General features: G+C 58.0%; 1 protein-coding gene across 1 annotated transcript in view; it reads right to left on the reverse strand.

Moving 5' to 3' along the window:
- The window catches only part of IGSF21 (immunoglobin superfamily member 21), a gene marked incomplete at its 5' end in the record, with an annotated part of 228,532 nt that overhangs the window by 64,295 nt on the left and 142,367 nt on the right, over positions 1–21,870 (reverse strand). Inside the window, one exon of the mRNA XM_029945894.1 lies at positions 9,836–9,957. Coding sequence (XP_029801754.1) covers positions 9,836–9,957 — 122 coding nt within the window. The remainder of the gene's footprint in view (positions 1–9,835; positions 9,958–21,870) is intronic.

Here is a 21,870-nt window from a genome sequence, read left to right on the forward strand (position 1 = left end):
AAACTCGCCTGCCTATGGGAATCCCCTTGGGGAACTTGAAAAATCTGTTGTCTGTGTCCTCCTCCTCTTGCCCCTGGGGTGTGTCTGTAAGGGGGACTACAGACCGCAGTTCTGGTGTCACCTGGGAGAGGCCTGGAAACGCTGGAGGGCAGGCGTCCCCATGCCCCGCCCCTCCACTGAATTTGAGCAAGCAACGCCTGTGCACTGTCAAGTTCAAGAGGCCGCCCCATGAGGGCTGGCCTCACCGCCCACACTCCTTCGGTGCCCCAGGCCTCAGCTTTCTCTGTGCTTTTCTGCAACACGTCCCTCCCAGCTCAGGCCCTTGCTTTCCTCCTCTGCTGGAATGCTCATTCCTTGACCTTCGTGTGGTTGCTTCCTCTCTCTTCCAGACCCCAGAGAGACCCCTCCTCCCCCAGCCTGGGTCACAGCCCAGGGAATGGCGGCCTCGTGGGCACAGGGACCTTACCTCCCTTGTTCACCTCTGTCTCCTGATGTCCACAGGTAACAAAGAAACACTTTCCAAGTGGCAGATGCAAACTTAGGGCAAGCCCCGCCGGAAGTGGCTGATACATCATCACAGCGCATGGGGCATGGCATCGGACCGACTCCCTGCCTCCCTTTTGAGACTCTGTGTGACTCGAGTTTGCAGCTCCTTGTGGTTGATTGCGGGTGGAGACACTGAGTCTGGAAGGCCCTTGGTAGAAGGCAGCTTGCTCCCCAGGGCAGGGGAGGGTTACCCTAGAGGCCCCATGCCACCACACAGGGGCTCAGCCCCATTCCCTGGGGAAGCCGCGGGGGGGAGGAAATTTCTCCCAGCTCTGGGGCTAGTCACCTCCCCTCTCTGGGCTGAGCTTAATCCCCATAAATAGGGTCTGAGATCTGCACTCTATAGGTTTGTCATTAGGGTTTAAGCAAATGATGGATGGAAAGAGTTTTGCTGACTGTTTGAAATAATAATTCCACATTTGGATAACCTGTCAGGTCGTTAATTTAACAAATCTCTACTGACATCCTGGGCTGGGCACTGATGCTCTAGGGATGAAGAAAGGAAGGTTCCCTATTTTTAAGGGACAAGACCCATCTTGGGCAATTGGAGGGGCCACAGGCAGGGGACCCCCCCATTGCAATACCCCAGTGCACCAGCAGAGGGCAGCAGACAGCTTTGCAAGCACTTCCCTCCCCAGGGGATGACCTTTTAGAGAAGGGCTCCCTCCTTCTGGGGATCCCACTGGCTTCCCCTCGGGTCTGGGGGCAAACAGAATGGGGGCAGCGGGTTGAGGAGGCCGCTCAGTGCTGCCCACCTGGCAGGGCGCATCTCCATCCCCATGTCAACTCTCCATCAACCCCAGACCTGACCAAGGACATGTGCTCCTGCCCCCAACCCCCGCCAATGTGGCCGGCGTGGACCGCGTGGCACGAGGACACACTTGAAGCTCCTGGGACCTTGGAATTCAGGGTCCGTGCTGCTGGGGAGATTCTGGGGCCATCGTGTGTGTGTGTGTGTGCGTGCGCGTCGATATGTGTGTGCACAGAACGGGAAGACAAAGCCCCCCCAGAGGAAGTGTGAGGCTGGAGGGGGAAATAAGGAAGAATGTCAAGGAAGTCAGGGAACAAGAGAAAGGAAGGTGGGACCCCTGGCTGGAAGGGAGACCTGAGCTGAGGACGGGTCCTGGTGAGGGGGTCTGGATGGCAGGGGCATCTATGTGCGTGGACCAGCACTCCCTGGCTTGGGAGGAGCGGCGATGTGCTCCCGGAGCACTTCTGCCTGAGGGCTGCAAGGGGGCAGTGTCCAGAGGGCTGCGCGAGGCCTTAAAGCAGGGCCTGGGAGCGATGCCAGCCTCCCACAGGACAGAGCAGGCCGGGCTGCTGCTGGGACCGGAGGGCGGTGGGAAGCCGAGCGAAGCCCAGGACAGGGGCAGTGGGGGTAGGGTTGAGGGTTGGGAGGAAGGCCGCAGGGCAGGGAGAGAGACAGGGGGAGGGGCACGAAGTGGGAGCCGGAGGCATGTCCCACTTGCGGCCGGCCTGGAAACTGGAAACCCGTGGGTAAAACAGATGTCACTGCCCAAGAGCGGGGTGGGAACCGACAGTGAGCAGAGCAGACACCCCGGAGGCTCCACTTCTGGAGCTGGGACCCGGCATTGCCGGGTCTCCTTGGCCAGGGCCCCCCCACCCCCCTCCAGGGGCCTGGGACTGCCAGGCAGCAGCCATTCTTACAGTGAGACTGACTCTGCAGCTTGCTGCCTGGAAGCTCCACGAGTCTTGGGCCACAGATCCTGTGTGTGTGTGTGTACGTGTGTGTGCATGCGTGCGTGTGCGTTCCTCACGTGCATGTTGGCATAAACACACGAGGTCGCATGCCCTTACTAAGTCCCTCAGTCTCTAGGGTCTGGCGCTGGTCCTGAATGGGTAGGCACTCCATGACTGTTTGTGGAACGAGCTGCCCCCAACCATCCAGAGACCCAATCTGGCCTGGTGTGTGAACCCAGACATCACCACGCATATGCTGTGTGACCTCGGACAAGGGGCCGCACCTCTCTGGTCTGCGTCATCATCGATTACAGTAGGATTCCATGAGTCTGAGATCGGTACTCCACGAGATGGTTATGGGAGTTAAACCAGATGATGGGTTGGAGGAAGTTTTGCTGATTGGAAACGATAATTCCACGTTTGGCTAACCAGTTAGTCTCTTGATTCGACAAACCTTTACTGGGGCCAGGGACCCCCCTCTTGGCCCTATGCCAGGCACTGAGGACTGAAGATCAAGTAGTGGGGGGCCCGCCCTGAGAGACTGGCTCAGGAGGGAAGGTTGAGGGCCCTGCCTGTGGGCCTGACATGGACGCGGGTCCAGTAACACCTTCTCCGACTTGTGCTTTGGGGGTGAGGGGCCTGGGGTTGGGGTCCAGCAGCGCTCCTTTGGGGGAAATGCCAGGGGGCCATAGGAAGGGCACTTTACTCCTGGGTCCCCTGTTCCCTAGTCAAGGCCTCATTTTCTGAGAAGCATAGCACAGGGCCACACACACACTCGCTCTTTCCGTTGCCCCGGAAACTGCCAGCTTTGGGCGCGGGAACTGGTCGGTGCCTGTGAGGTCACTCTGGACTGGGAGGCCGCTGGCTGGTCAACTATTTCATCATCTTCAACCTGAACGAGGAAGGGGCCTTAGGACACAGTTTGCTGGCCACCAGCTGCCGGCAGTAACTAGAGTTATCTGGGCCTTGCCACCCCCCACCCCCGAATCCTGCCCCGGTCCGCATATCGGAGCAGGGGGGAGGTGTAGTGTGGATCACATGCTTCCTGCAACTTTACCTGGAAGATTTCTTAAAAGACAGATTCCCCGGCCCTGCTCCAGACCCCTTGAATCAAATTCCATCTTGGTGGACCCAGGAATTGATGTTTTTAAGCAACTCCCGAGGTGATCCTAATGCAGATGGTCTGGGGACTGGCCTGTGATGTGACCCCTACGGAGGGTGGCCTGTTGCAGGGGCTGGGGGGTGGGGGGAAGAATGGGGGAGGCACCTGCAGCCCAGGCTCCGAGAGCGGAGCTCGAGGCGGGAAACGCCCCCAGTGGCCAGGAGGAGAATGGCAGCCTCGCTCCTAAAATAATCCCTGGGTTTCGGGCGGGGACCCAGCTCCCGTTTGGAGTGCTCAATCCAGACACGGCTAGGAGGCCCAATCTGTTCTGAAAAACTGCAGAAAAGGGCTGAAGGTTATCCCTACAATGTCGTTCTGGCTCTTTTGCCTTCCTAGATGCCCACTGGGAGGGAGAGAGGAGGGGGTTTTCAGTGGGTCGAGAACTGGGCATAACCTAGCAAGCCGGGCACATAAAGTACGCGATGTGCATTTGCTGAGTGGACAAATGAGTGGTCAAATGAACGGGCACTTCTGTGCCGTCGGCACGTGCTATGTGCATTTTGGGGAAAAGAAGATGTGTGGGTCATGGTAACAGGCAGACGGGCAGAGGACGCTATGGAATTCAGACTCTCAGATCGACCAGGGTCCCACGGCACTTTTCTTTGTACGGAGAGTGAGAAGGACTTTGCCCTGCACCTCCGTAGGTGAGTCTGCAGGAGGGCCAGTTAACTTTTCAAACGGAAGCAAAGCCCCTCTGCTCTTTGGACCAGACAGCGCATGCGTCTATAACCCAGCCCGGTGTTCCGCCCAACAGATTCCGGGGACCTTGTGCTTTGCAGCCTCAGTCTGCCTGCTTCAGGCGGTCCTGTCACCCCGGCCGGCGCCGCCCCTTCCCCCACGCTTTTGCCCACGCAGTGCCCGCAGGCGAGGGTGTCTGCTCCCGCTCCTCTTTGTCTAAAATCTACTTCATGTTTCCAGGGCCACTTCGAACGCCACCTTCTCTAGGATTCCCCGGGTCTCTCCAGCTCTGATTCGTCACCGCATTATATCGAATCTTTCCAGGGACAGCCATCACTTTATTACGCGAATTGTTAGCTATTTATCTCCATGTTTTAACTCCCCTTTCTCTGCCTTCATTCCACAAATATTTATTGTTCCTCTCTAAACGCCGGGTGGGGTCTGGGGTTACTGAGATGGAAAAGATAGAGTGGAGCCTTGAGAGAGTCTCTGGGCAAATGGGGGTGGGGGCGGGGTCAGGCCGTAAGCTCCCAGGAGGCTGGGCTGTGTCCCCACCACCTCTGGGTGCAGTGCCCCAGCTCTGTGCCTCGGATGCAGCAAATGCTCCATACGCGCCGTGGAGTGAATATGTGAACGGGTGCATCTCGAAGTAATAAAGGAAGTGACATTTCTTTCTGCCTCCTTTCTCCTCTGGGCTTTTCTATCATTTACTTGATTTCTCCCGCCTCTCCATCCTCTGATAAATATGAATTAGGGAGGTGGAACTGTGTGGTCGTGTTCTCCACGAAGCCCTCAGGCTCCTCCCCGCCCACCCAGCTGTCCTTGGCCTCCTGCTGCGGCTTCTGGGGTTGGCTCACGTGGTCACAGGGCCTGGTAAGCAGACCTCGGAAAGAGCTGGCTCTCCCGCACCCCTTTGCCTGCTGGCCCCTGCCGGTCCTCCGCCCTCTCCCAGCTTACTTAGTCCTGGGGCCAATGAAGAGACCTCTTCTTCCCTCCCCAGGCTCATCTGGGGAGGGCGCTGTCTTCCTTCCTGGGCATCTCCAACCCACCTTCCGCTTGGCACCTGGGGCAAGCATCAGACCGTGACCTATAATCGCTTTAGTGGCTTCCAAGACACTGAGAATAAATGCCAGCTTGCTCCCTAAACTCTGGTCACCTGGCCGTCCAGATCATGTCATGCTTCCTCACCTCAGGACCTTTGCACTTGCTGTGCCCTTTACCTGGAATGGCGCCCCCTAACCTCCACCCTGCCAGTGACTGTTTCGATGTCACCTCCCATGAGGAACCTTGTAGCCTCGACTCCACATACCCTATTTTTCCCGTCCTTCTCTATCACGTTACCTTATTTCCTTTACCCACGCATCGCCAGCTGTCAATATTCTCCCTTATTCTTTTAAACATATCTTTACGGTCTGTCTCTCCTCACCCCCTACACCGCAAACCTCACAAGAGCAGGTCTGATTATGTCTTGCTCACCATTTTGTCCCCAGCACTGTCCCTGACATACAGCAATTGCTCAATTCTTTGTGATGAACGGAGGATGAAAGCATTGGAGAAGGCGCAGGGGTCTGAACTGCTCCCTCCTCCGTTTATCCTGCAGCCGAGGCCGAAGAACTCGTCCACTCCACGAGCATCTACAAACCGTCTTCAGTGCGGTGGGGGTGGGGTAGGGTGGGAGTGCTGGGCTGGGGCCGGGGAGACAGTGGGGAAGACATCAGACCCAGGCCCTGTCCGCAGGCGTCCAGTCTGGTGGGAGAGGCAGACTTTGAATGCCTAGTGTCAGGGCAGGTAATGTATGGAGGGGAGGTATCTGACCCAGTGTGGGCAGTCAAGACCGGCTTCCTGGAGGAGGCGGGGTTTAAGCTGGACCTGAAGAGATGACCAGGCAAAGGGAGGTGGGCGAGGTATGGGAGGGGCAGGAGCACACTCAACCCCTTGAATCCAGATTTCCTAGACAGCGAAGACTGCTTGGTGCTCCTCGGGACATCCTGAGCATGCAGAACGGGACAAGGGGTGCAGCGACGTTAGGGCACGGGTGGGCGCGGTCTGCAGGGACTAGTGAGTTTTGCCCACACAGCCTTCCCCTCGAGGGGGGACCTATCCATCTGCTCCCCCTGTTCTGATCTGGGGGGGATGGGTGAACAGGGGCCGAGGCAGGGCGTGAGAGGACAGGTGTGAGGATGGCGATGTGCAGGTGTCCAGCAGGTGGGACTGTCACCCACTCAGGGTGGCCCCTGAGCAGCAGACCCTGCGGCCAAGGATTTGGGAGCCACTGGCTTATTTGCGAAGGTGTCCAGGAAGCTGGGGTGGGAGGGAAGAAGCTGATACAGGTGTACCCGGACACAGGTACCTCCGGAGGCTGTTCTGGGGGGCCTCTCAGGCTCAGCCCTGCTGGGGAGCTCAAGGGGACAGCGAACACCCGCCTGGGTAGTCCCAGCCGAGGGGCAAGGGGGCCAGGAGATCCACCCAACATCTCCCATCAGCCGATGCTAATTCCCTGGCACACCGGCCCCACCCCGTGAGCAAGCTGAGCGGGGCTGCGGCTTCGAGGGGTCAAGGGTGTGGGTGGCTGTGGACATCTGCCACATCGCCCTCGCCCCTGCCAGGATGGCTCCTTCCCACAGGATGGCACCCCCGCACAAGGGTCCTTCCCCTGCTCTGCGTCCTGCTTGCCCCTCCTCACAGGACTGTGTGTTCGCACCTTCGAGGAATGTGTGCTGAGCAGCTTCCCTATGTCTCATGTTCCTTGTTTACCATCTTCCCCCAGGAGGGTTTAATGCCGGCTCCTTCTTGTTCCCCGCTGGGCCCCCCAACACACCTTCCAGTGTGCCAGGCTCCTAGTAGGTGCTCAATTAAAACATCCTCACAGGGAATACAATTCCAAGCTGGGACGTTCGGGAGTCTGAGGCTCATTCAATAGACATTTGATCGATGGGGCCTCTGGGGCAACGGGAGGGGCAGTGACTTGTCCAAGGTCCTGAACCGGGGTGCTACCCCAGACAGCAGCAGCCCCGTCACCCCAGCGGATGTCCGTCCCTCCGGGAACCCCACCAGCAGGCGGAGGTGCTCTGGGAGTTCCTGGGGGCCCCTTTCCACTGCCTGAGAATTGCTATCTGCTGATTCTCGGCCAATTCTCTGTAATCGGGCTTCCTCTTCCCCCTACTTTTCCCAGCTGAAGAACCAGCGTCTCAGACAGCTGTGGAGCTGGGACTCTCTCTAGTCAGGATGCATTAATTTGTAAATATCTTCATTTATATGTAAATGTGGAGTCCTGGAGCCCCGCCCGCCAGCCCTGATGGGGTCCTGTGGCCTGAGACTCGGCCTCCTACAGCCTGGCTGCCCTGGGGCCACCAGCAGCGCGCTGTGATCAGATTAAACTCTTCCCTTCCACTGCGGCCTCCTCCAGCCACTGCTGGAACCGGAACCAAGGCTGGAGGAGGAAAGGGCACTGGCCGAAAGCCAGCCCTGCTGTGTGACCTCAGGCCAGCCAACTCCCTCTCTGGGCTCCGGTTTCCTCAGGTGTGAAATGGGCAGGTGTCCGCAGGGGACGAGGAAATCTGTGTCATTGCAGCAGGGAACCCTGGGGCAAGTCCCTACACCTCGCTGAGCTCTGACGCTGTCTGTAGACCCAGGCTAGAGAAACCAGAAACACCTGCCTGGTTTACAGGGCTGTTCGTGAGGATTTGAAGTGGACGGCATATAAGGCGCCTTTATGAGATTTGGGGAGAGGTGAGTTTTTTTTCTTTTCTGGGCAATAACAGTGACAGGAACTGTGCAATGACTTTATGTGAATTAATGCGGGGACCCTCCCAAGGCTGCCGTGAGCTGCTTACTGCTGTCATTGCCTTCTAGAGACGGGGAAACTCAGGCACAGAGTGATACTAACGCAAGGTGGGGGGAGGGGCCAGGATTGGAAACTCAGGTCAGGGGACAAAACTCTCACTTAAACCCCACAATGATTGTATGAAGCTGATCCTATAGGCCTGTTTACAGGTGAGGAGACTGACACAGAGAAAGGTTAAGGCCCTCATCCAAGGTCACCCAGCAGGCGGTCCTGAAGCAGGTCTGTGTTGTGGGGAGGGAGGTCTGGGCTGTCCTGGTGGTCTTGGGCTTCCTCCTGGGCTTAGGAATCTGAGGGGGGAGGCTGGAGATGATGGGGCAGGCTGTGGGGTGGGGGCTTCTCAGAGACCAAGGCCAGCATGCCCCGGTGGGGCGGAGGAGGTGGGTTTCTGGGAACCCTGTGTGGGGGGGGAAGATGTCTGAATGTACTTATTCTGTGCTTCCCAGAATAGCTGTTTTCTTCTCCAAAATGAGTTTCCCATCCTGAGAAAGCCTGACTGGCTTGTCTTAGGTGTGCCTTGATATCTTAAGGAGCCCCAGATCCTTTCTGGAAGCAAGTACCGGGGAAATCACAGACATCAGTAAAGGCATTGGCCTTTGGCCTGCCTCTCCCACGTCCCTTTGCGCCCATGTGCTCCCCAGATTTCCCCCAACAAGGGCTGGCTGGTTCTGAGCTCCTGGCACAAAGCCTGGAGAGGAGAGGGACCCGGAAAGATCTTCCTGGGGGGGAGCACACCCACCTCCCAGCTTACACAGTGTGCAGCAGAGAATCACCTGGAAGGTTCCCTGTGCCAGGTGGGTGAGCCCTGTGCAACCTTCCCTTTCCATTTTCTTATTTTACCCACTGGGAAACTGAGGATCAAGGGGACGAGGAGCACGCCCAGGGTCACCTAGCCAATATGTAAATTTCAGTGTGCACCCACCATGCACCAGGCCTGCCCATCGCTGCTTTCTGCCTGAGCAGTGGGTAGAGCATTTGCCCGTGTCATGTAGAAAACACATACCCGTGTGTGTGTGTGTGTGTGTGTGTGTGTAAGACTACACTGGTTCAGTGCCTGTGTGAAACCCTTTTGCATTAATGCAGTGAGACCCCCCCCTTCACCTGCCCCGTCTCGTGTAGGGGCAGGACCTAGAGCCCCAGTGGCCATCTGGCTTTGGGGCGGTTTCGGTCTGCTCCAGCGAGGGGTCTTCTGAAGAAGGTGCAAGAGGGCACGCTTGAGGTGGGCTGAGGACTGGTGAGGAGTTTACCAGGCCACCAAGGGGAGGGACGTGTTGGGAAGTGAGCGTTAAGGGTCAGAGGAATAGAATAGGATTTTAGAAAGTGCACGCAAAGAGCATGGGGCCGGGGCACCCACACACGGAGAGCATGGCAGGGCACAGAACGTGATCTGCTCCCTTCTGGGAAGAGGGTAGGGGTCGGAATATTACAAATCTCGGTCCCCGAGGCCTCTTTCTCCCCCAGCCTGCTGACCTGGGGTCCAGTCGTCTAGGGTGGGTTTTCCTTGCCCGGCAGGGGTCTGCAGGGAACCAGAGGGCCTATCGCTCGGGCTTCTGGGCTAGGCGGACTGGCTCATGTCCCAGCTCTGTCCCTCCTGGCTGCGGGACTTTGTGCACGTAGCTTGGCCCCTCTGGACCTCAGGGTCCCCACCTGGAAACTGGGTTTTCCAAACTTTGCGGGACTGTTGGAGGAGCTGGCAGGGGAGGGATGTCCAGGGGCTGCGGCATGTGGCAGAGTCCCCCCCCCTTCCTCCCTGGGCTCGCCCCTCGAGGCACTGAGCTCCCCTCTGCAGCACAGCCCCAGCCCTGCCTCCCAAGCCCACGGAAGGTGAGCCCGAGACCCCGCAAGAGCGTCGCAGGCAGACGGGAAAGGGCTGGAGAAGCGGCCCGCGGCCCCGCCCCGCACCTCACCTCACGGTGGACTGGTACACCAGGTCCTCTCTCTTGCGGTAGTTCTCCATGTGCGAGTAGTTGGTGGAGAACATGGCATCGAAGGTGAAGATCTTCTGCTTGATGGTGCCGCCGTCTGTCACCTGCGGGAGAACACAGCTGCAGCCACAGGGGCACTCGGCCGGCCCCACCCCCCCTCCAGACGGAACGGGACACGGGGACAGGCAGAGGCCAGGACGCCCAGCACCCCAGGGCCCTGGGAGAGGCCTCCAGGAGACATGTCACCGCCATCCCTACCTAGAACCCTCCCAGGTCCTCCTCACTCCACCGATGTGCAAACTGAGGCTCTGCAAGTGAAGTGACTTCCCAAGATCCTACGCCAGAAAGGGGCACTCTGGTTCTCCTCTCTGATGATAATTTCTGGTAAATTTGGTAAGGGGGAGGCACAGAATGGAGAGGAGTCCAGGCAGCCTCCATCTGGGGGTAGGGTAGTCCCAGGGGGCTTCCTGGAGGAAGTGATGTCTAAGTTGCTTTCTGAAGGAAGAACAGGAGGCTGGCAGCCTGGCAAAAGGTGAGAGAGCTCTGTAGGCAGAGGAAACAGCAAGAGCAAAGGCCCTGTGGTAGGAAAGAGCAGGTAGGCTCAGTGAAAGAAGATTGTGTTCAGTGAGCGGGAACTCAACTGTCCCTGCAGACAACGTGGCAGAGGTCACCTTGGATCCCACTTACAGGTTCCTTCAGGCCTCAGGGTGAGGATGGCTGAAGGGGACTGTCTGGGGGCAGAGGGCTCTTAAGAAGGCTGGGGAGAACCCAGGGGCCGAGGGAAGGGGACAGCGTGGGGACTCACCCTCCCCCAGCTGCCCCTTCAGGACAGGAAGCAGGCCACAAGGCCCCGACCCCGCCAAGAACACAGAGGCCCAGAGAAGTCAGGGGACCTCAGGGGTGTAGAAAGCCTGTGCTGGGAATCAAAGGCTGTGCCGGCGCCCAGCTTCTTGTGGCTGATGGAGCGTCGGACCCAAGCGTCCGGCGCTCCCGGCTGGCCGCCCACTGCTCCCCCGCCCTGTGCCGCCGGCAGCTAATGAAAGTGTTACTCCACCAAACAGCAAGGTGCGTGTTGTCACTGTTTCAATTATTTATCTGTTTACTCGGCTGCAGTTTTCCCTACAGTTTTCCGCCTGCGTCAGCAACTCTATTATAGACTGGAGCTTGCAGCCTCTCGCTGCTCAGCTGGGCTCCGCGCTAACAGCCTGCGACCAGGGAGGCCTCATGCCTGGGCCTGGAGAAGTGGAATGAACTCCCTGCAGCTCTGCGTGCTTGGAGGCAGGGGGGCGGCCGGGAGGGCTTTCTTTCTCCAGGCGGCTGGGCTGGGGGGACCCTGAAAGGCCCGCTTGGATCTGTCACCTTCCTGGGAGCCCAGGCCCCACCATCCCCGGGCACAACTGGCTCAGAGCATGTCTGTCTCTGGCCCAGGTGGTGGTGTTACTGGCTTAGGGGACACAGGTTCAAGGCAAGCCAGCTAGCATTTATTGAGCACCAGCTGTGTGCGAGGCACATCAGTGCCTGTTATTCCCATCCATTCCTGCCATAGTCTGCAAGCTCATGAGGAGTCAGGAGGCCCCTAACGGTCCCTGGGGCCCCCAGGGAGCCCCACAGGCAGGGTCAGAATGACGAAAAGCTTTGGGAACCCTGGGCGTTCGGGATCAGCGGTGGGACTTCCCACTGAAGGATTTCTGCTTAACCCCTGGCTAAGCTCACGTCTCTCGAACTCTCCTCTAGGTTTATCTTCAGCTCATACTTTTCACTTATTTCCCCCCCTGGGGCTGTGTGCTCCCAGCCACCCCCCTGCCACGCTGGGCCCAGCTTCCCAGGGAGGGATGACTGAGACTGGAGGATGAGGGAGGAGCAGAGAGCCTGCAAACCAGGACCCTCAGGGCTGGGAGGAGGGTACGATTTTGCCCACCCCCCAGGGGACAGTGGGCCCGGGGTTGTCACAACCCCAGGGGGGGGCTAGTTAGGTACTGGCATCTAGGGGCAGAGAGTGGAGGTACTGTAATCAGTCCCCAATGCGCAGGAAGACCCCAAAAGAATGATCTGGCCCCCTCTGAGAAATGTGCCTTAAGTCCATTGCTTTGTGCCAACACACAGGGTCCCTGCGGAGCTAGCGGCAGAGACAACAGCTGGCCCGTTTTGCAGATGAAGAAACTGTGGCTTGGAGAGGAAAAGAGAATTAGCTGGCTTCCATGGGGTGGGGGGAGGACACGCCCCCCACTGGCAGGGCCCCCCAGGGACTGAGAGCAAGCCAGCCTCTCCCAGTCCCCCTGCCGGCCCTCAGCTGTCAGCAGGAGGATGCCCGGAGCCCAGCTGAGGTTTGAGGAATTTTCTCCCCAAGTCGTAAAAGTGGAAGGCGTCCTGCCCATTTGACTTGCAGCCTTGCCTCCTTCAGGCACGGCTTTTATCTCCTCCTAAAATGCGGCAGCCCCTATCGCCCCAATCTCAAATTTCACTCCATTTTTTTTATTATACAAAGGAGGAAAAAAATCTGTCAGTAAAACTGTCTCCACAAATTTATTCGCCAGGACTGAGGGTTTTATTACTAGGAAAATACACCTGCACCCCACCCGTCCACACATACCCACACCCCCCCCGCCCCCAGATAAAGCACAGGAGCATTATCTGAGTCGTAAATCACTGTTTCCAGCCGAGGGACAGGGGAGTTTCAAGGACGCACCTAGTTTTCCTTTGGTTTTATTTACATCTTTTTTTCTGGGGCCGAGTCTGGGGCCTCCCTGTCAGCCTAGGAGTAAATAACTGTTTCCTGTTAGAGCAGCCTCGGGCTCTGGAGCCTGAGGCTTGGGAGATGCAGCTGTGTGACATCCTTGCGGCTGGCTGCCCGCCCTCCTGCAGGCTCAGGGAAAGGATCGCCTTGGAGCACACCCTTGGGTCCCAGGCCAGTGGGCCAGTGGCTATCTGCAAGGGGGACAGTCTGTGGTTCTTGGTGACCGCAGCCCCTGACACGAGGCTGGGAGGCAGAGAGGGCTTGTCACAGGCCGTGGGTGGGTAGCTGGTGTGGTCAGGGACACCTTCTCTTTAATTCTGAAAACATGCACCAAGCCTAAGACTTCCAGGCGCTGCAGGCCCCGCGGGAGAGGACAAACCACATTTCAGATGTGGCCGCAACCAGTCTGGGGGGGGAACACACAGCCCACAAGGGCCTGGGAGAGCGGAGCCAGGGAGAGCGAGGCTGGTAGCAAAGATATTTGCCAAGTGCGATCTGACGTCCACAGGGGAGCCAAAGCTGCTTTTGGGAGGAGGGGTGATCACAGAAGGCCTCCAGGTGGAGGCGGGCCTCTTCAAAGAGTGCTTAGTCCCAGGCTGGTGCTCCCTGCCTGTGGGAGGCTTTTGAGCAAGAAGCAAGGCTGATTTCCTCCACCCCCAGTCGAAATCTTGATTTCTGGTGCACGTCATCTCTCTAAGCCTCAGCTTCCTAATCTGTAAAATGGGATAATGCAACCTACACCCCCCTGCCCCCTATTCCTCTTATGAGAATTAAATGAGAACCGTTTGGAGCAGCACCTGGGGGGTGGGAAGCACTCAGTACAGTTATTTTTACACATGCTAACAATTTCCTGGCTCAACCTTTCTCCTGGGTCCCTGCCCACCATCCAGGGCCAGGCCTGCAGGGCAGGTTAGTTCCTGCTGGGAAGTCAGAGGATGTAGCAGGTCAGTAAATGATTTTAGGGGGCCCGCCTGGCAAGCAAAGCCTGGAGACCTGGAGGGCAGGTGAGAGGGAGCATAGAGCCAGGGCCCAGAGACCTGTTAACAGCATTAGGTCAGCCCAGAGAGGAGTCGAAGGATGCTCTGAGCAAGGGCCTGGCGGCAGGCCGGTCTCAGGGGCTCAGAGACGCTCCTCTGGTGCCGAGGTGGCCTGGTACCATGAGATCATGGCGGGCAGAGGACCACTAGGCTGGTGGGAGCAGACAAGGTGCCATCCCAGAAAGCCAAGGCCCCAGGGACGTGAGTGTGTTCCCTCCCTGGAGGATGACGTGCTGTGCGTCCATTCACTCCTGCAACAGATTTTTATTGAATCAATAAATAGGTCTTTGAATGTGAGCTACTCCTAGACCATAACTCTAGGAGGGCAAGGTCTTTATCTGTCCTGTTCATTGTTCTGTCCCCAGAGCCCGGCACATGGCACTCCCTCAATAAATATTTGTTGAATGAATGAATGGATGGATGGATGGAGTTGAGTCCTTACACACGCCAGGCACTGGGGTCCCATGGAGAACAAGGAACACGCTCTTGCTACTCTGCAGTGTAGACTTGCCCCAGGACAGGATACTCTGTTCACACCGCACTCTGACCACGGCTGCCTGGAGGGAGCCGGCTGGTCCAGCCGGGTGGTGGCCTCAGACCATTCACGGGCAGTGACCCAAGAGAGATCGCCAGGAGCCTGAGCTGTAGTTTCTCAGATGTGCACCTGCTACAGGGAAGTGCCCTCCTGATGCCAAGAGCACACCTGGACCCAAGAGGTGAGGCTCTGCACACACTTCCGCAAAGGCATTCGAGTCCGAATGGGCACGCACTGGCCTGACAGTGTATGCGAGCCTCCGTCAGCTGTGTCGTTCAGATCCTTGGAAATGGTCTCCCAGTGCCTGGCACGGGGCCCGACACACAGTGCATGCCCAGCATGACCTGCCTGGGACACGAAGGCCATTGCCTGTATCTTGCAGATAAAGAAACCGCATCCAAGAGAGAGGCAGGTGAAGGGCCCAGCGCACAAGGGCGGGAGGCGGTGGGCCCTCAGCACAAACTAGTGGAAAAGAGACAAGTGGGGGATCCATTCTGAGGTTGGGGATGGGGGACGCCTGGTGTGATGGCAGGTGCAGAAGGTCTGGGGTCACACAGCTCTCGACAGGCTCCAGCCCTGCCACTTGTGGCTTACAGCTTTGTGACCTTGGAGAGGTCCCTGGGCCTCCATCTCCTCATCTGCAAAATGGGATCGCTTGCACCTCCCTGCAGGGCACTTGCATGAGGATGCGGCACAGGTGGCTGTGTGCACCGAGCACCCAGAGGCTCGCTCAGCACTTGGTGGTAGAGACGGGGTAGAAATAGTAACCGCTGGCATCCACGAGGTGCTTGCGTGTGCCGGGCATGGTCTGCAGACGTTAACTCGGGTGATCGTAAGAGAAAGGAATCCATGCATGTTAGCTATTATTTGTTTTTACGTGGGTCCACAGTGGGGAGGTTGGTCAGGACCGGTAGGCTCCGGGCAAAGGCAGCAGGCACATAGTAGGTCCTCAAGAATAAATGGCTTCCCCCCACCCTTACAGCGTCTCAGTCATGATTCCCCAGAGTGATCAGCTGCGCTGCACAGAAGAGACGTAGGAAGCAGAGACCTGGGTTCCGTCTCCCACAGGCTAGCTCTGCCCTGCTCCCCTCTCTGGGCCTCAGTTTCCCTCAGTGCTCCATGGGGAGATTTGCTACTCTGAATGCCCAAATGCTCTGATTCTAGAACAGCCCATCCTGGAGACCACAGCCACTCCTGCTCTAGCCTTGCCCACCAGGGCTCAGCAGCTGCCCATGGGCCCCGAGGCAGCAGAACTTGTCCCGAGGCCCCAGCTGTCCCCTCACCAGCAAATCTGGCTTCAGCCGGCCTGGGTTGATTTTCAAGTGAAGCCACCAAAGAGTGGCAGACAGACTTAGTCCTAGCCAGTAACACGGCCGGCTGGTGGGGATTTTTCATCTGAGAAACTGATGCCTTCAACTTTACCTCTCACCAGCGTCCCTGGGTGCCACCATCCGGAAGAGAGGAAGGAAAAAAAAAAAAAAGAAAGGGGAAAAAAAAAATCACCCCCCCACCTCCTTCTCTTTGTGTTCCACAAAACCAATTACAGGTTGGAAATAGCTGTAATAAACTTGATATCCCACTTACGGGCCAATCCCGCCGCGGCTGGAAAGTGTAATAGTGCAGAGAGTGAAAACTGCTGGTGTATTTTGCCGGAGCTGTTTAAATTGCCTGCCTGCATTATCCCTGCTCCTCTCCAGCCGGGAAGGAATTTGCTCGCCTGGAAATGGAGCAGCTGAGGTCTCTGTGGCTGGGCAGTGAGGCGGCGGAGGGTGGGAAGGGGGTGCTTCGAGGAAGGTTTTAATGAACCAATTAGACATGGAAGAGGGTCAGAGCCTGGGGTCTCGAGTCGGGCGACCCGGATTCGAATCCCAGCCCAGGCAGCTTACAGGCAGCGCCCTTGCTGTCCGATGGGTTCAAAGGGTCATGCTGGCCCCGAAGGGTTCTTGTTGGGGGAAACGGGGGCATTTAGTTGGAGAGCGCAGGTGGCCAGCATGAGCCTCCTCGGGTCTCAGGTCTGCTGTGGTCGCTGTCCCTGCCTGGCCCTGAGCCTCGGTTTCCTCATCTGTAAAACAGAAGACAGCAACTGACCCCCAGAGTTGTTAGAAATACTCAGAGGTGGGAACGTATGTGAACGCTTCTCATAGAATGTGAATTTACTGCTTTTTTCTTCGTACGGTGGTAGGCGATGAGCATCCTAGAAACTTCTGCCGTGAAACTGTCCCTCCTTACTCGGCCCCACGTGCAAGCGCAGCGGATCCGCTAGCGTTCCTCACGGGCTTGCTTAGATCAAGCCAACCCCAGCGCATCCCTTCATGGACGGAGCTCCTCCGTGAGCTGCGCCGATGCGGGGGCACAGCTGCAAACACAGCACGTGCAACAGGGAAGAAACGCGACGGCCTCACGTAAATGCCTGCAGCCAGTGTTTTCTTGCCCCTGCACCAGCAGAACGGGAACGCAGGAGGCTGGGGCTTCATTTCGATCGGCGCTGTACCCCAGCTCCCAGAGCGGAGGCTAGCGCGAGAGGGACACACCGTCAATATGTTTATAGAAACAGACGCCGTTTTTACAGGCGCAGAAATGGGGTCCCAGGGAAGGGCTGCCACTTGCCCAGGCTGCCCAGCTGGCAAGCGGAGGAGCGGAGGCTCAAACCTGGGTCTGACTCCAAGGTCCAGATAGGAAGTGGTCCAGGCAGCAGAGTTGGACGAAGGGTTGGGTAGAGGGCGTGGAAGGGAGGGGGCATCTAGGCAGAGGGAAAGTTGGGCAGGGGTGCAGGGCAAGGGGCCATCTGCTCAGGGAGGAGGGAAGAAAAGAAGGTAAGAGGCAGAGGGGCGAGTAAGGCAGCTTCTCCACGGCCCTGCACAGGGGCTCCTGGTTTCATTGTCACCATGGCAACCTGGGGCCGTCTTCCCCTAGACCCCTGCCCACCTGCTCTCCACGTTGAGTCTGCTCTTGTAGCTCCTGGGCCCGAGGGCTGGGCCAGAGGAGCCACCCCAGAGAGGAGAGGGCAGCCTGCCCAGGGTCTGGGGGAGGAAAGTGCTGGATTCCCAAGGACATCCTCGAGCCAGGTGCCCCCTACCTCCCTGGATGGCCTGATTCTACCCCTGCTCCATCTCCCTCATGAGTTCAGGCCTCCGGCAGGGCCGGGCTCAGGGTAATTGGCTTCCCCCGTGTGTGTGGCAGATCCGGTTTTGACAGAGACAGCTGGTGTCATAAATTGCTCTGTCTCATCTGGTTACTGTGCGATGGCAGACAGCAGCTCAGGGATGGGGATTGGGGTGGGCGAGGGGCCCGGGGGGCCGCTGAGAATGGCAGGCAGGAGAGCGTCTGCTGGCTTTGTGGGCCCCAGGCACGTGGGCAGGTGCTCAGGCAAGTGTGAGGATGTGCGTGTGCAACCGGCCTGAGCACAGGGTCGCATGGGACCCCCGGAGCCGCCGGAGGCCAGCTCACGAGGGTGAGCCCCTGTGCAAATGAGAAAACCTGTGGCCGGGGGTGTGGGTGTGTCCATGTGTGTGCGTGGGTGGGTGTCAGCAGGCGTGTGCAAATCTGTGTGCTTTGGGGTAGCATGTAAGGATGGGTGCATGTGCGTGCATGTCGTGTGTCCTGTGTGCAAAAATGTGAGGGTCTGTGGGTGTGTAAGAGTGACTGTGTGTGTGCATGCTCAGGGCTGTGTCTCAGTGTGTGTGTTCACAGTGGTGTGCAGTTGTGTGTGCGGGAATGATGCCTGGATCCGCAGCCTAAGAGTTCACACACCCTACTCCCTGCCCTGGGCCATGGGGCGGAGGGTGTCAGTGAGGCCATGCGTGCACGGCCTGCACATTTCTTTATTTTTAATTTTTTTAAATGTTTGTTTATTTTTAAGAGAGAGAGAGAGACAGAACACAGGCAGGGGAGGGGCAGAGAGAGGGGGACACTGAATCCGAGGCAGGTTCCAGGCTCTGAGCTGTCAGCACAGAGCCCGATGCGGGGCTCGAACCCACGAACTTCGAGATCATGACCTGAACCAAAGTCGGACACTTAACCGACGGAGCCCCCCAGGCGCCCTCAGCCCGCGTGCTTCTGAGCAATGCCAGTCCGGGCCCGGTGCAGTCTCCCAGCCCCGCCAGTCAGGTGCGAAACCACAGGTCAGACCCCAGCACCCGGGCCCTTCAAACTCCACCAGACACGGGCTGCTCTGAGACCTCCCTCCTCGTCGCCTGTGCACCCCCAAACCCACACTGTGGGGCTCGCGGCCAAGAAGCAGGGGACACTGGGAGGACCCTTATAGATGCTACATGCTCAAACTTCCCCACACAGCAGAATCGGCCGGCCAGGTGGGACATCGATTTCTTTGAAAGCCCACCCAGAGGTTCAGATTCAGTGAGTCCTGGGTAGAGTCTGGGTTTTGCATTTTTTAACAAGCCCCGCTGGGTCAGCTCGACACAGGGCTGGGGGACGACAAGAGGGAGACTCTGCCCTAAGCCTTGGTGCCCTCCCCCAAACAGGGCCTCTCTGTGGCTCTGCAGGTGGCTGTCCACTACCAGACCCTGTCGTCCTGGGAAACCCTGGCTGCAGGGGGGACCCTTGACTGACTTATCTGGACCCTTTCTCTACAGAAAGCTAACCTGAGGGCCAGCCAGGAGAAGGACATGCCTGGGGTCACCCAGGGAGGAGGGGACCAGGCTGGGGCGGAGCAGACCAGGTCCTTGGCTATGAAGAACTTCCTCTTTGCACTGCACACCCTCTGATGCTCATAGTCCAGACCCGGGAAACCATGCGTCCCTGCTGCGGGCCGTGCAGCTGTGGCCCCAGGACACTCTTGTCAACAGCGGTGTCACATCCCGCTCCCTGCTGCCTCCTGACAGTGAGCCCCAGCACTGGGGATGGGCTCCAGCAGTACAGCCCTGGGGATGCTCAGGGACGGAAGAAGAAAGAGGGACGTTTCCCCATTGCTCTCTCCCTGGGGGTCACTCCTCACTATGTGCCATCAGTGTTCATTCCTCCAGCTCCAGTGACCTCAGCTCCTCACTCATCTGTTTATTTCCTTGTTGGTTCATTCAGTGCTTCCTGGGGGATGAGCCTGTGGCCAGAGGGTGGCATCAGACATGGTCCTGGCCCTCCAGGAGCAGGGCAGGGATGTCTCGGGGAGAAAACACCAGCAGCCGGTGCGCCCTGGAGACGGCCAGGCAAGAGCATCAGAGGAGGCAAGAGGGACCGAGGGTGTGGCGTGGGATCTGTGGGGTGTGGTTGGGGTGCAGGGACTCGGAGCCTGGGGCAGGGAGCAGGATTGTAGAGGGTCGTGTCTCATACACATGGACTCTGGGTTCGCCAGTCAGGCCCCAGGGTCTGAATCTCATCCAAGTCATTTCACGTCTCCTTGCCTCAATTTTCTCTTTACAAAATGAAGACAAATGGTGGCACCATCCTGCTGGTGGCCGCAGGATGGGTTCTTCCAGGTGAAGTGCATGAGAAGCGTCTAGTGTCCAGGAAATGGGTAATTATGCATTAGCTTATTTAGCTGTAAAATGCTCAGCACGATAGGTAGTACATCTAGATCTTGTTCTTGCTATGATTTTGTGGGAGGGAAATAGGGAGCCATTGAAGGCTTTAGGCAGTGGAGGAGCAGTTCCCATCAGGGTCAGAAAGCCCCTCTGGCTGCAGGGTGGACGACAGATCCAGGGACAAGGAGGTCTGGACTTGGGAAGAGGCCTTCGGCGCAAAGACAAGAGACCATTTCCCCCGGGCCCCTTTTCAGAGTTACCACTAGGTTTTTTCGGGTCCCACAGCCAGTGGGGCGGGTGTGGGTCAGGGTGGGGGCACGGCTGAGTCCTGTCTGCCCCCAGTGTCTGTGCCCTTGTGTGGGAGGCACCAGCCCCAATCCCCAGCCTGTGACACCCCCTGTGACATCCCTCAGTGGCCACGCTCAGTGCTCAGTGCCCATGCCCCACCCCACCTTGGGGCTGCCCATCAGCGAGCACACCTGTGGGCTGAGCATGGGGACAGATGCCAGCTTGTGATTGTCTGACCCACCATGGCAGTCAGGAGGGCTGCCAGTCCTCAGGGAGGGCCCTTGCCATGCCAAGCTGCCCGGCCCTCCATGCTCTGCAGGCACTGCCGACAATCCGGCCTGTGTCAGCACCGTCAGCCGCTGGCAGACCCGGGGACGTGGCCCATCAGCTGCCCGTGCCAGCCTGCCACCTGCTGACCGAGGGCGGAGCGCGCCAGTGAACATTGCTAGGCTGGCACAGGCTGCCCGCTGTAATTAGCGCATGGACTTGTGGGCGGAGCCTGTCCTGTCCGTCTGCAGCAGCCCTGTCACCCCCACGGCCTGCTAGAGAGGCCTGGACCCCGTCTCTGCTCAGCCACTCACAGGCAGTGCATGCCGGGAGATTTGCATTCTCTCTCTGGGCCTCGGTTCCTCATCTGTGAAATGGGGTAGAGACGGCTGGTCTCTAAGCTCGCCTCCTGCCATCCCCTGCAGGTGGTGCTGGCGGCAGCCAAATTCTGGGTGGCAGAATTCTGCCCTTGAGCGGTCAGCCCAGAGCTGACCTAGTGATGTTCCTTTACTCCTTCCTTTAGCAAAGAAGCGCTGTGTTCCCACTATGTGCCGGAGGCTGTGTTAGGTGTAGGGGATGAGGCCATGAACAGCACGAAGTCCCTCTTCTGCTGGAATCCACACTCCAGTGGGAGGGGACAGATTGGGACACGTGTCATGCAGGCAATGCAGGGAGAGTGACGGCTGGAATGGGTGGGGGCCACGGCAGATTAGGCAGCTGGGGAGGCCCGTTTCTGGAGGCCACATTGGAACTGCCTTTCCAAGGAGGCGGCAGGGTCAGGCCTGCTTGGGAAGAGTCGGGCTGCTTTTTCCACCAGCTCCCTGTGAAGTCCTGTTTGTTCAAGGATCTAGTCCCTCCGGCACCCCTCCGGACAGAGCTGCCTGGAGTTGACAGATGGGGGTACAGAGTCTCAGGGAGGTGAATGGGTTTGCTGGCGCACACCTGATTTTCGCGTTCGTGAAGAGCCAGTCTTTTTTTTTTTTTAGGTGTATTTGTTTATTTAGGGAGAGAGAGAGAGACAGAGAATGCCCATGCAAAATGTGGGGGGGGGGCAGAGAGGGAGAGAGAGAATCCTAAGCAGGTTCCAAGCTGTCAGCGCAGAGCCTGACGTGGGGGCTCGATCCCACAAACCGTGAGATCATGACCGGAACCAAAACTGAGAGTCGGATGCTTAAACGACTGAGCCACCCAGGCGCCCTAAAAACCAGTCTTAATGTTTGCAAAAGACTGAGTGACCTTACGGAAATCACTGGTGCCCCATGTTCCTGGCTTGGTCCTCTAGCTTCATGTTTTATTCACTCCAATGTTTGATTGTGAACATTTTCAAACATACGGAAAATCATGAAGAATTTTCAAACCAACATCCATACACCTGCTCTCTAGCTTGTGTGACGGCCATCTGGCCACCTTATCACACGTGGCTCCTTCTCCTCATCCCCCCCCCCCATCCACCTGCCTGCCCCTCAGTGCTTTAGCACACATGTCGCTAGAGTTCGGGAGTTTTTCCAGTTCTCTCTTTTGAACTTGCGTTCGACGAAATGCACGGATCTCAGTGATAAGCACATACGTCTATGTAACTCAGACCCCTCTGATGATGTGGATCATCACCATCATTCCAGAAGGTTCCTTCTCCCCTGCCCAGTCAATCCTTGCTGCCAGAAAGCAACTGTTATTCCAAG

Source organism: Suricata suricatta, chromosome 8, assembly GCF_006229205.1.
Source record: "Suricata suricatta isolate VVHF042 chromosome 8, meerkat_22Aug2017_6uvM2_HiC, whole genome shotgun sequence".
Lineage (NCBI taxonomy): Eukaryota > Metazoa > Chordata > Mammalia > Carnivora > Herpestidae > Suricata > Suricata suricatta.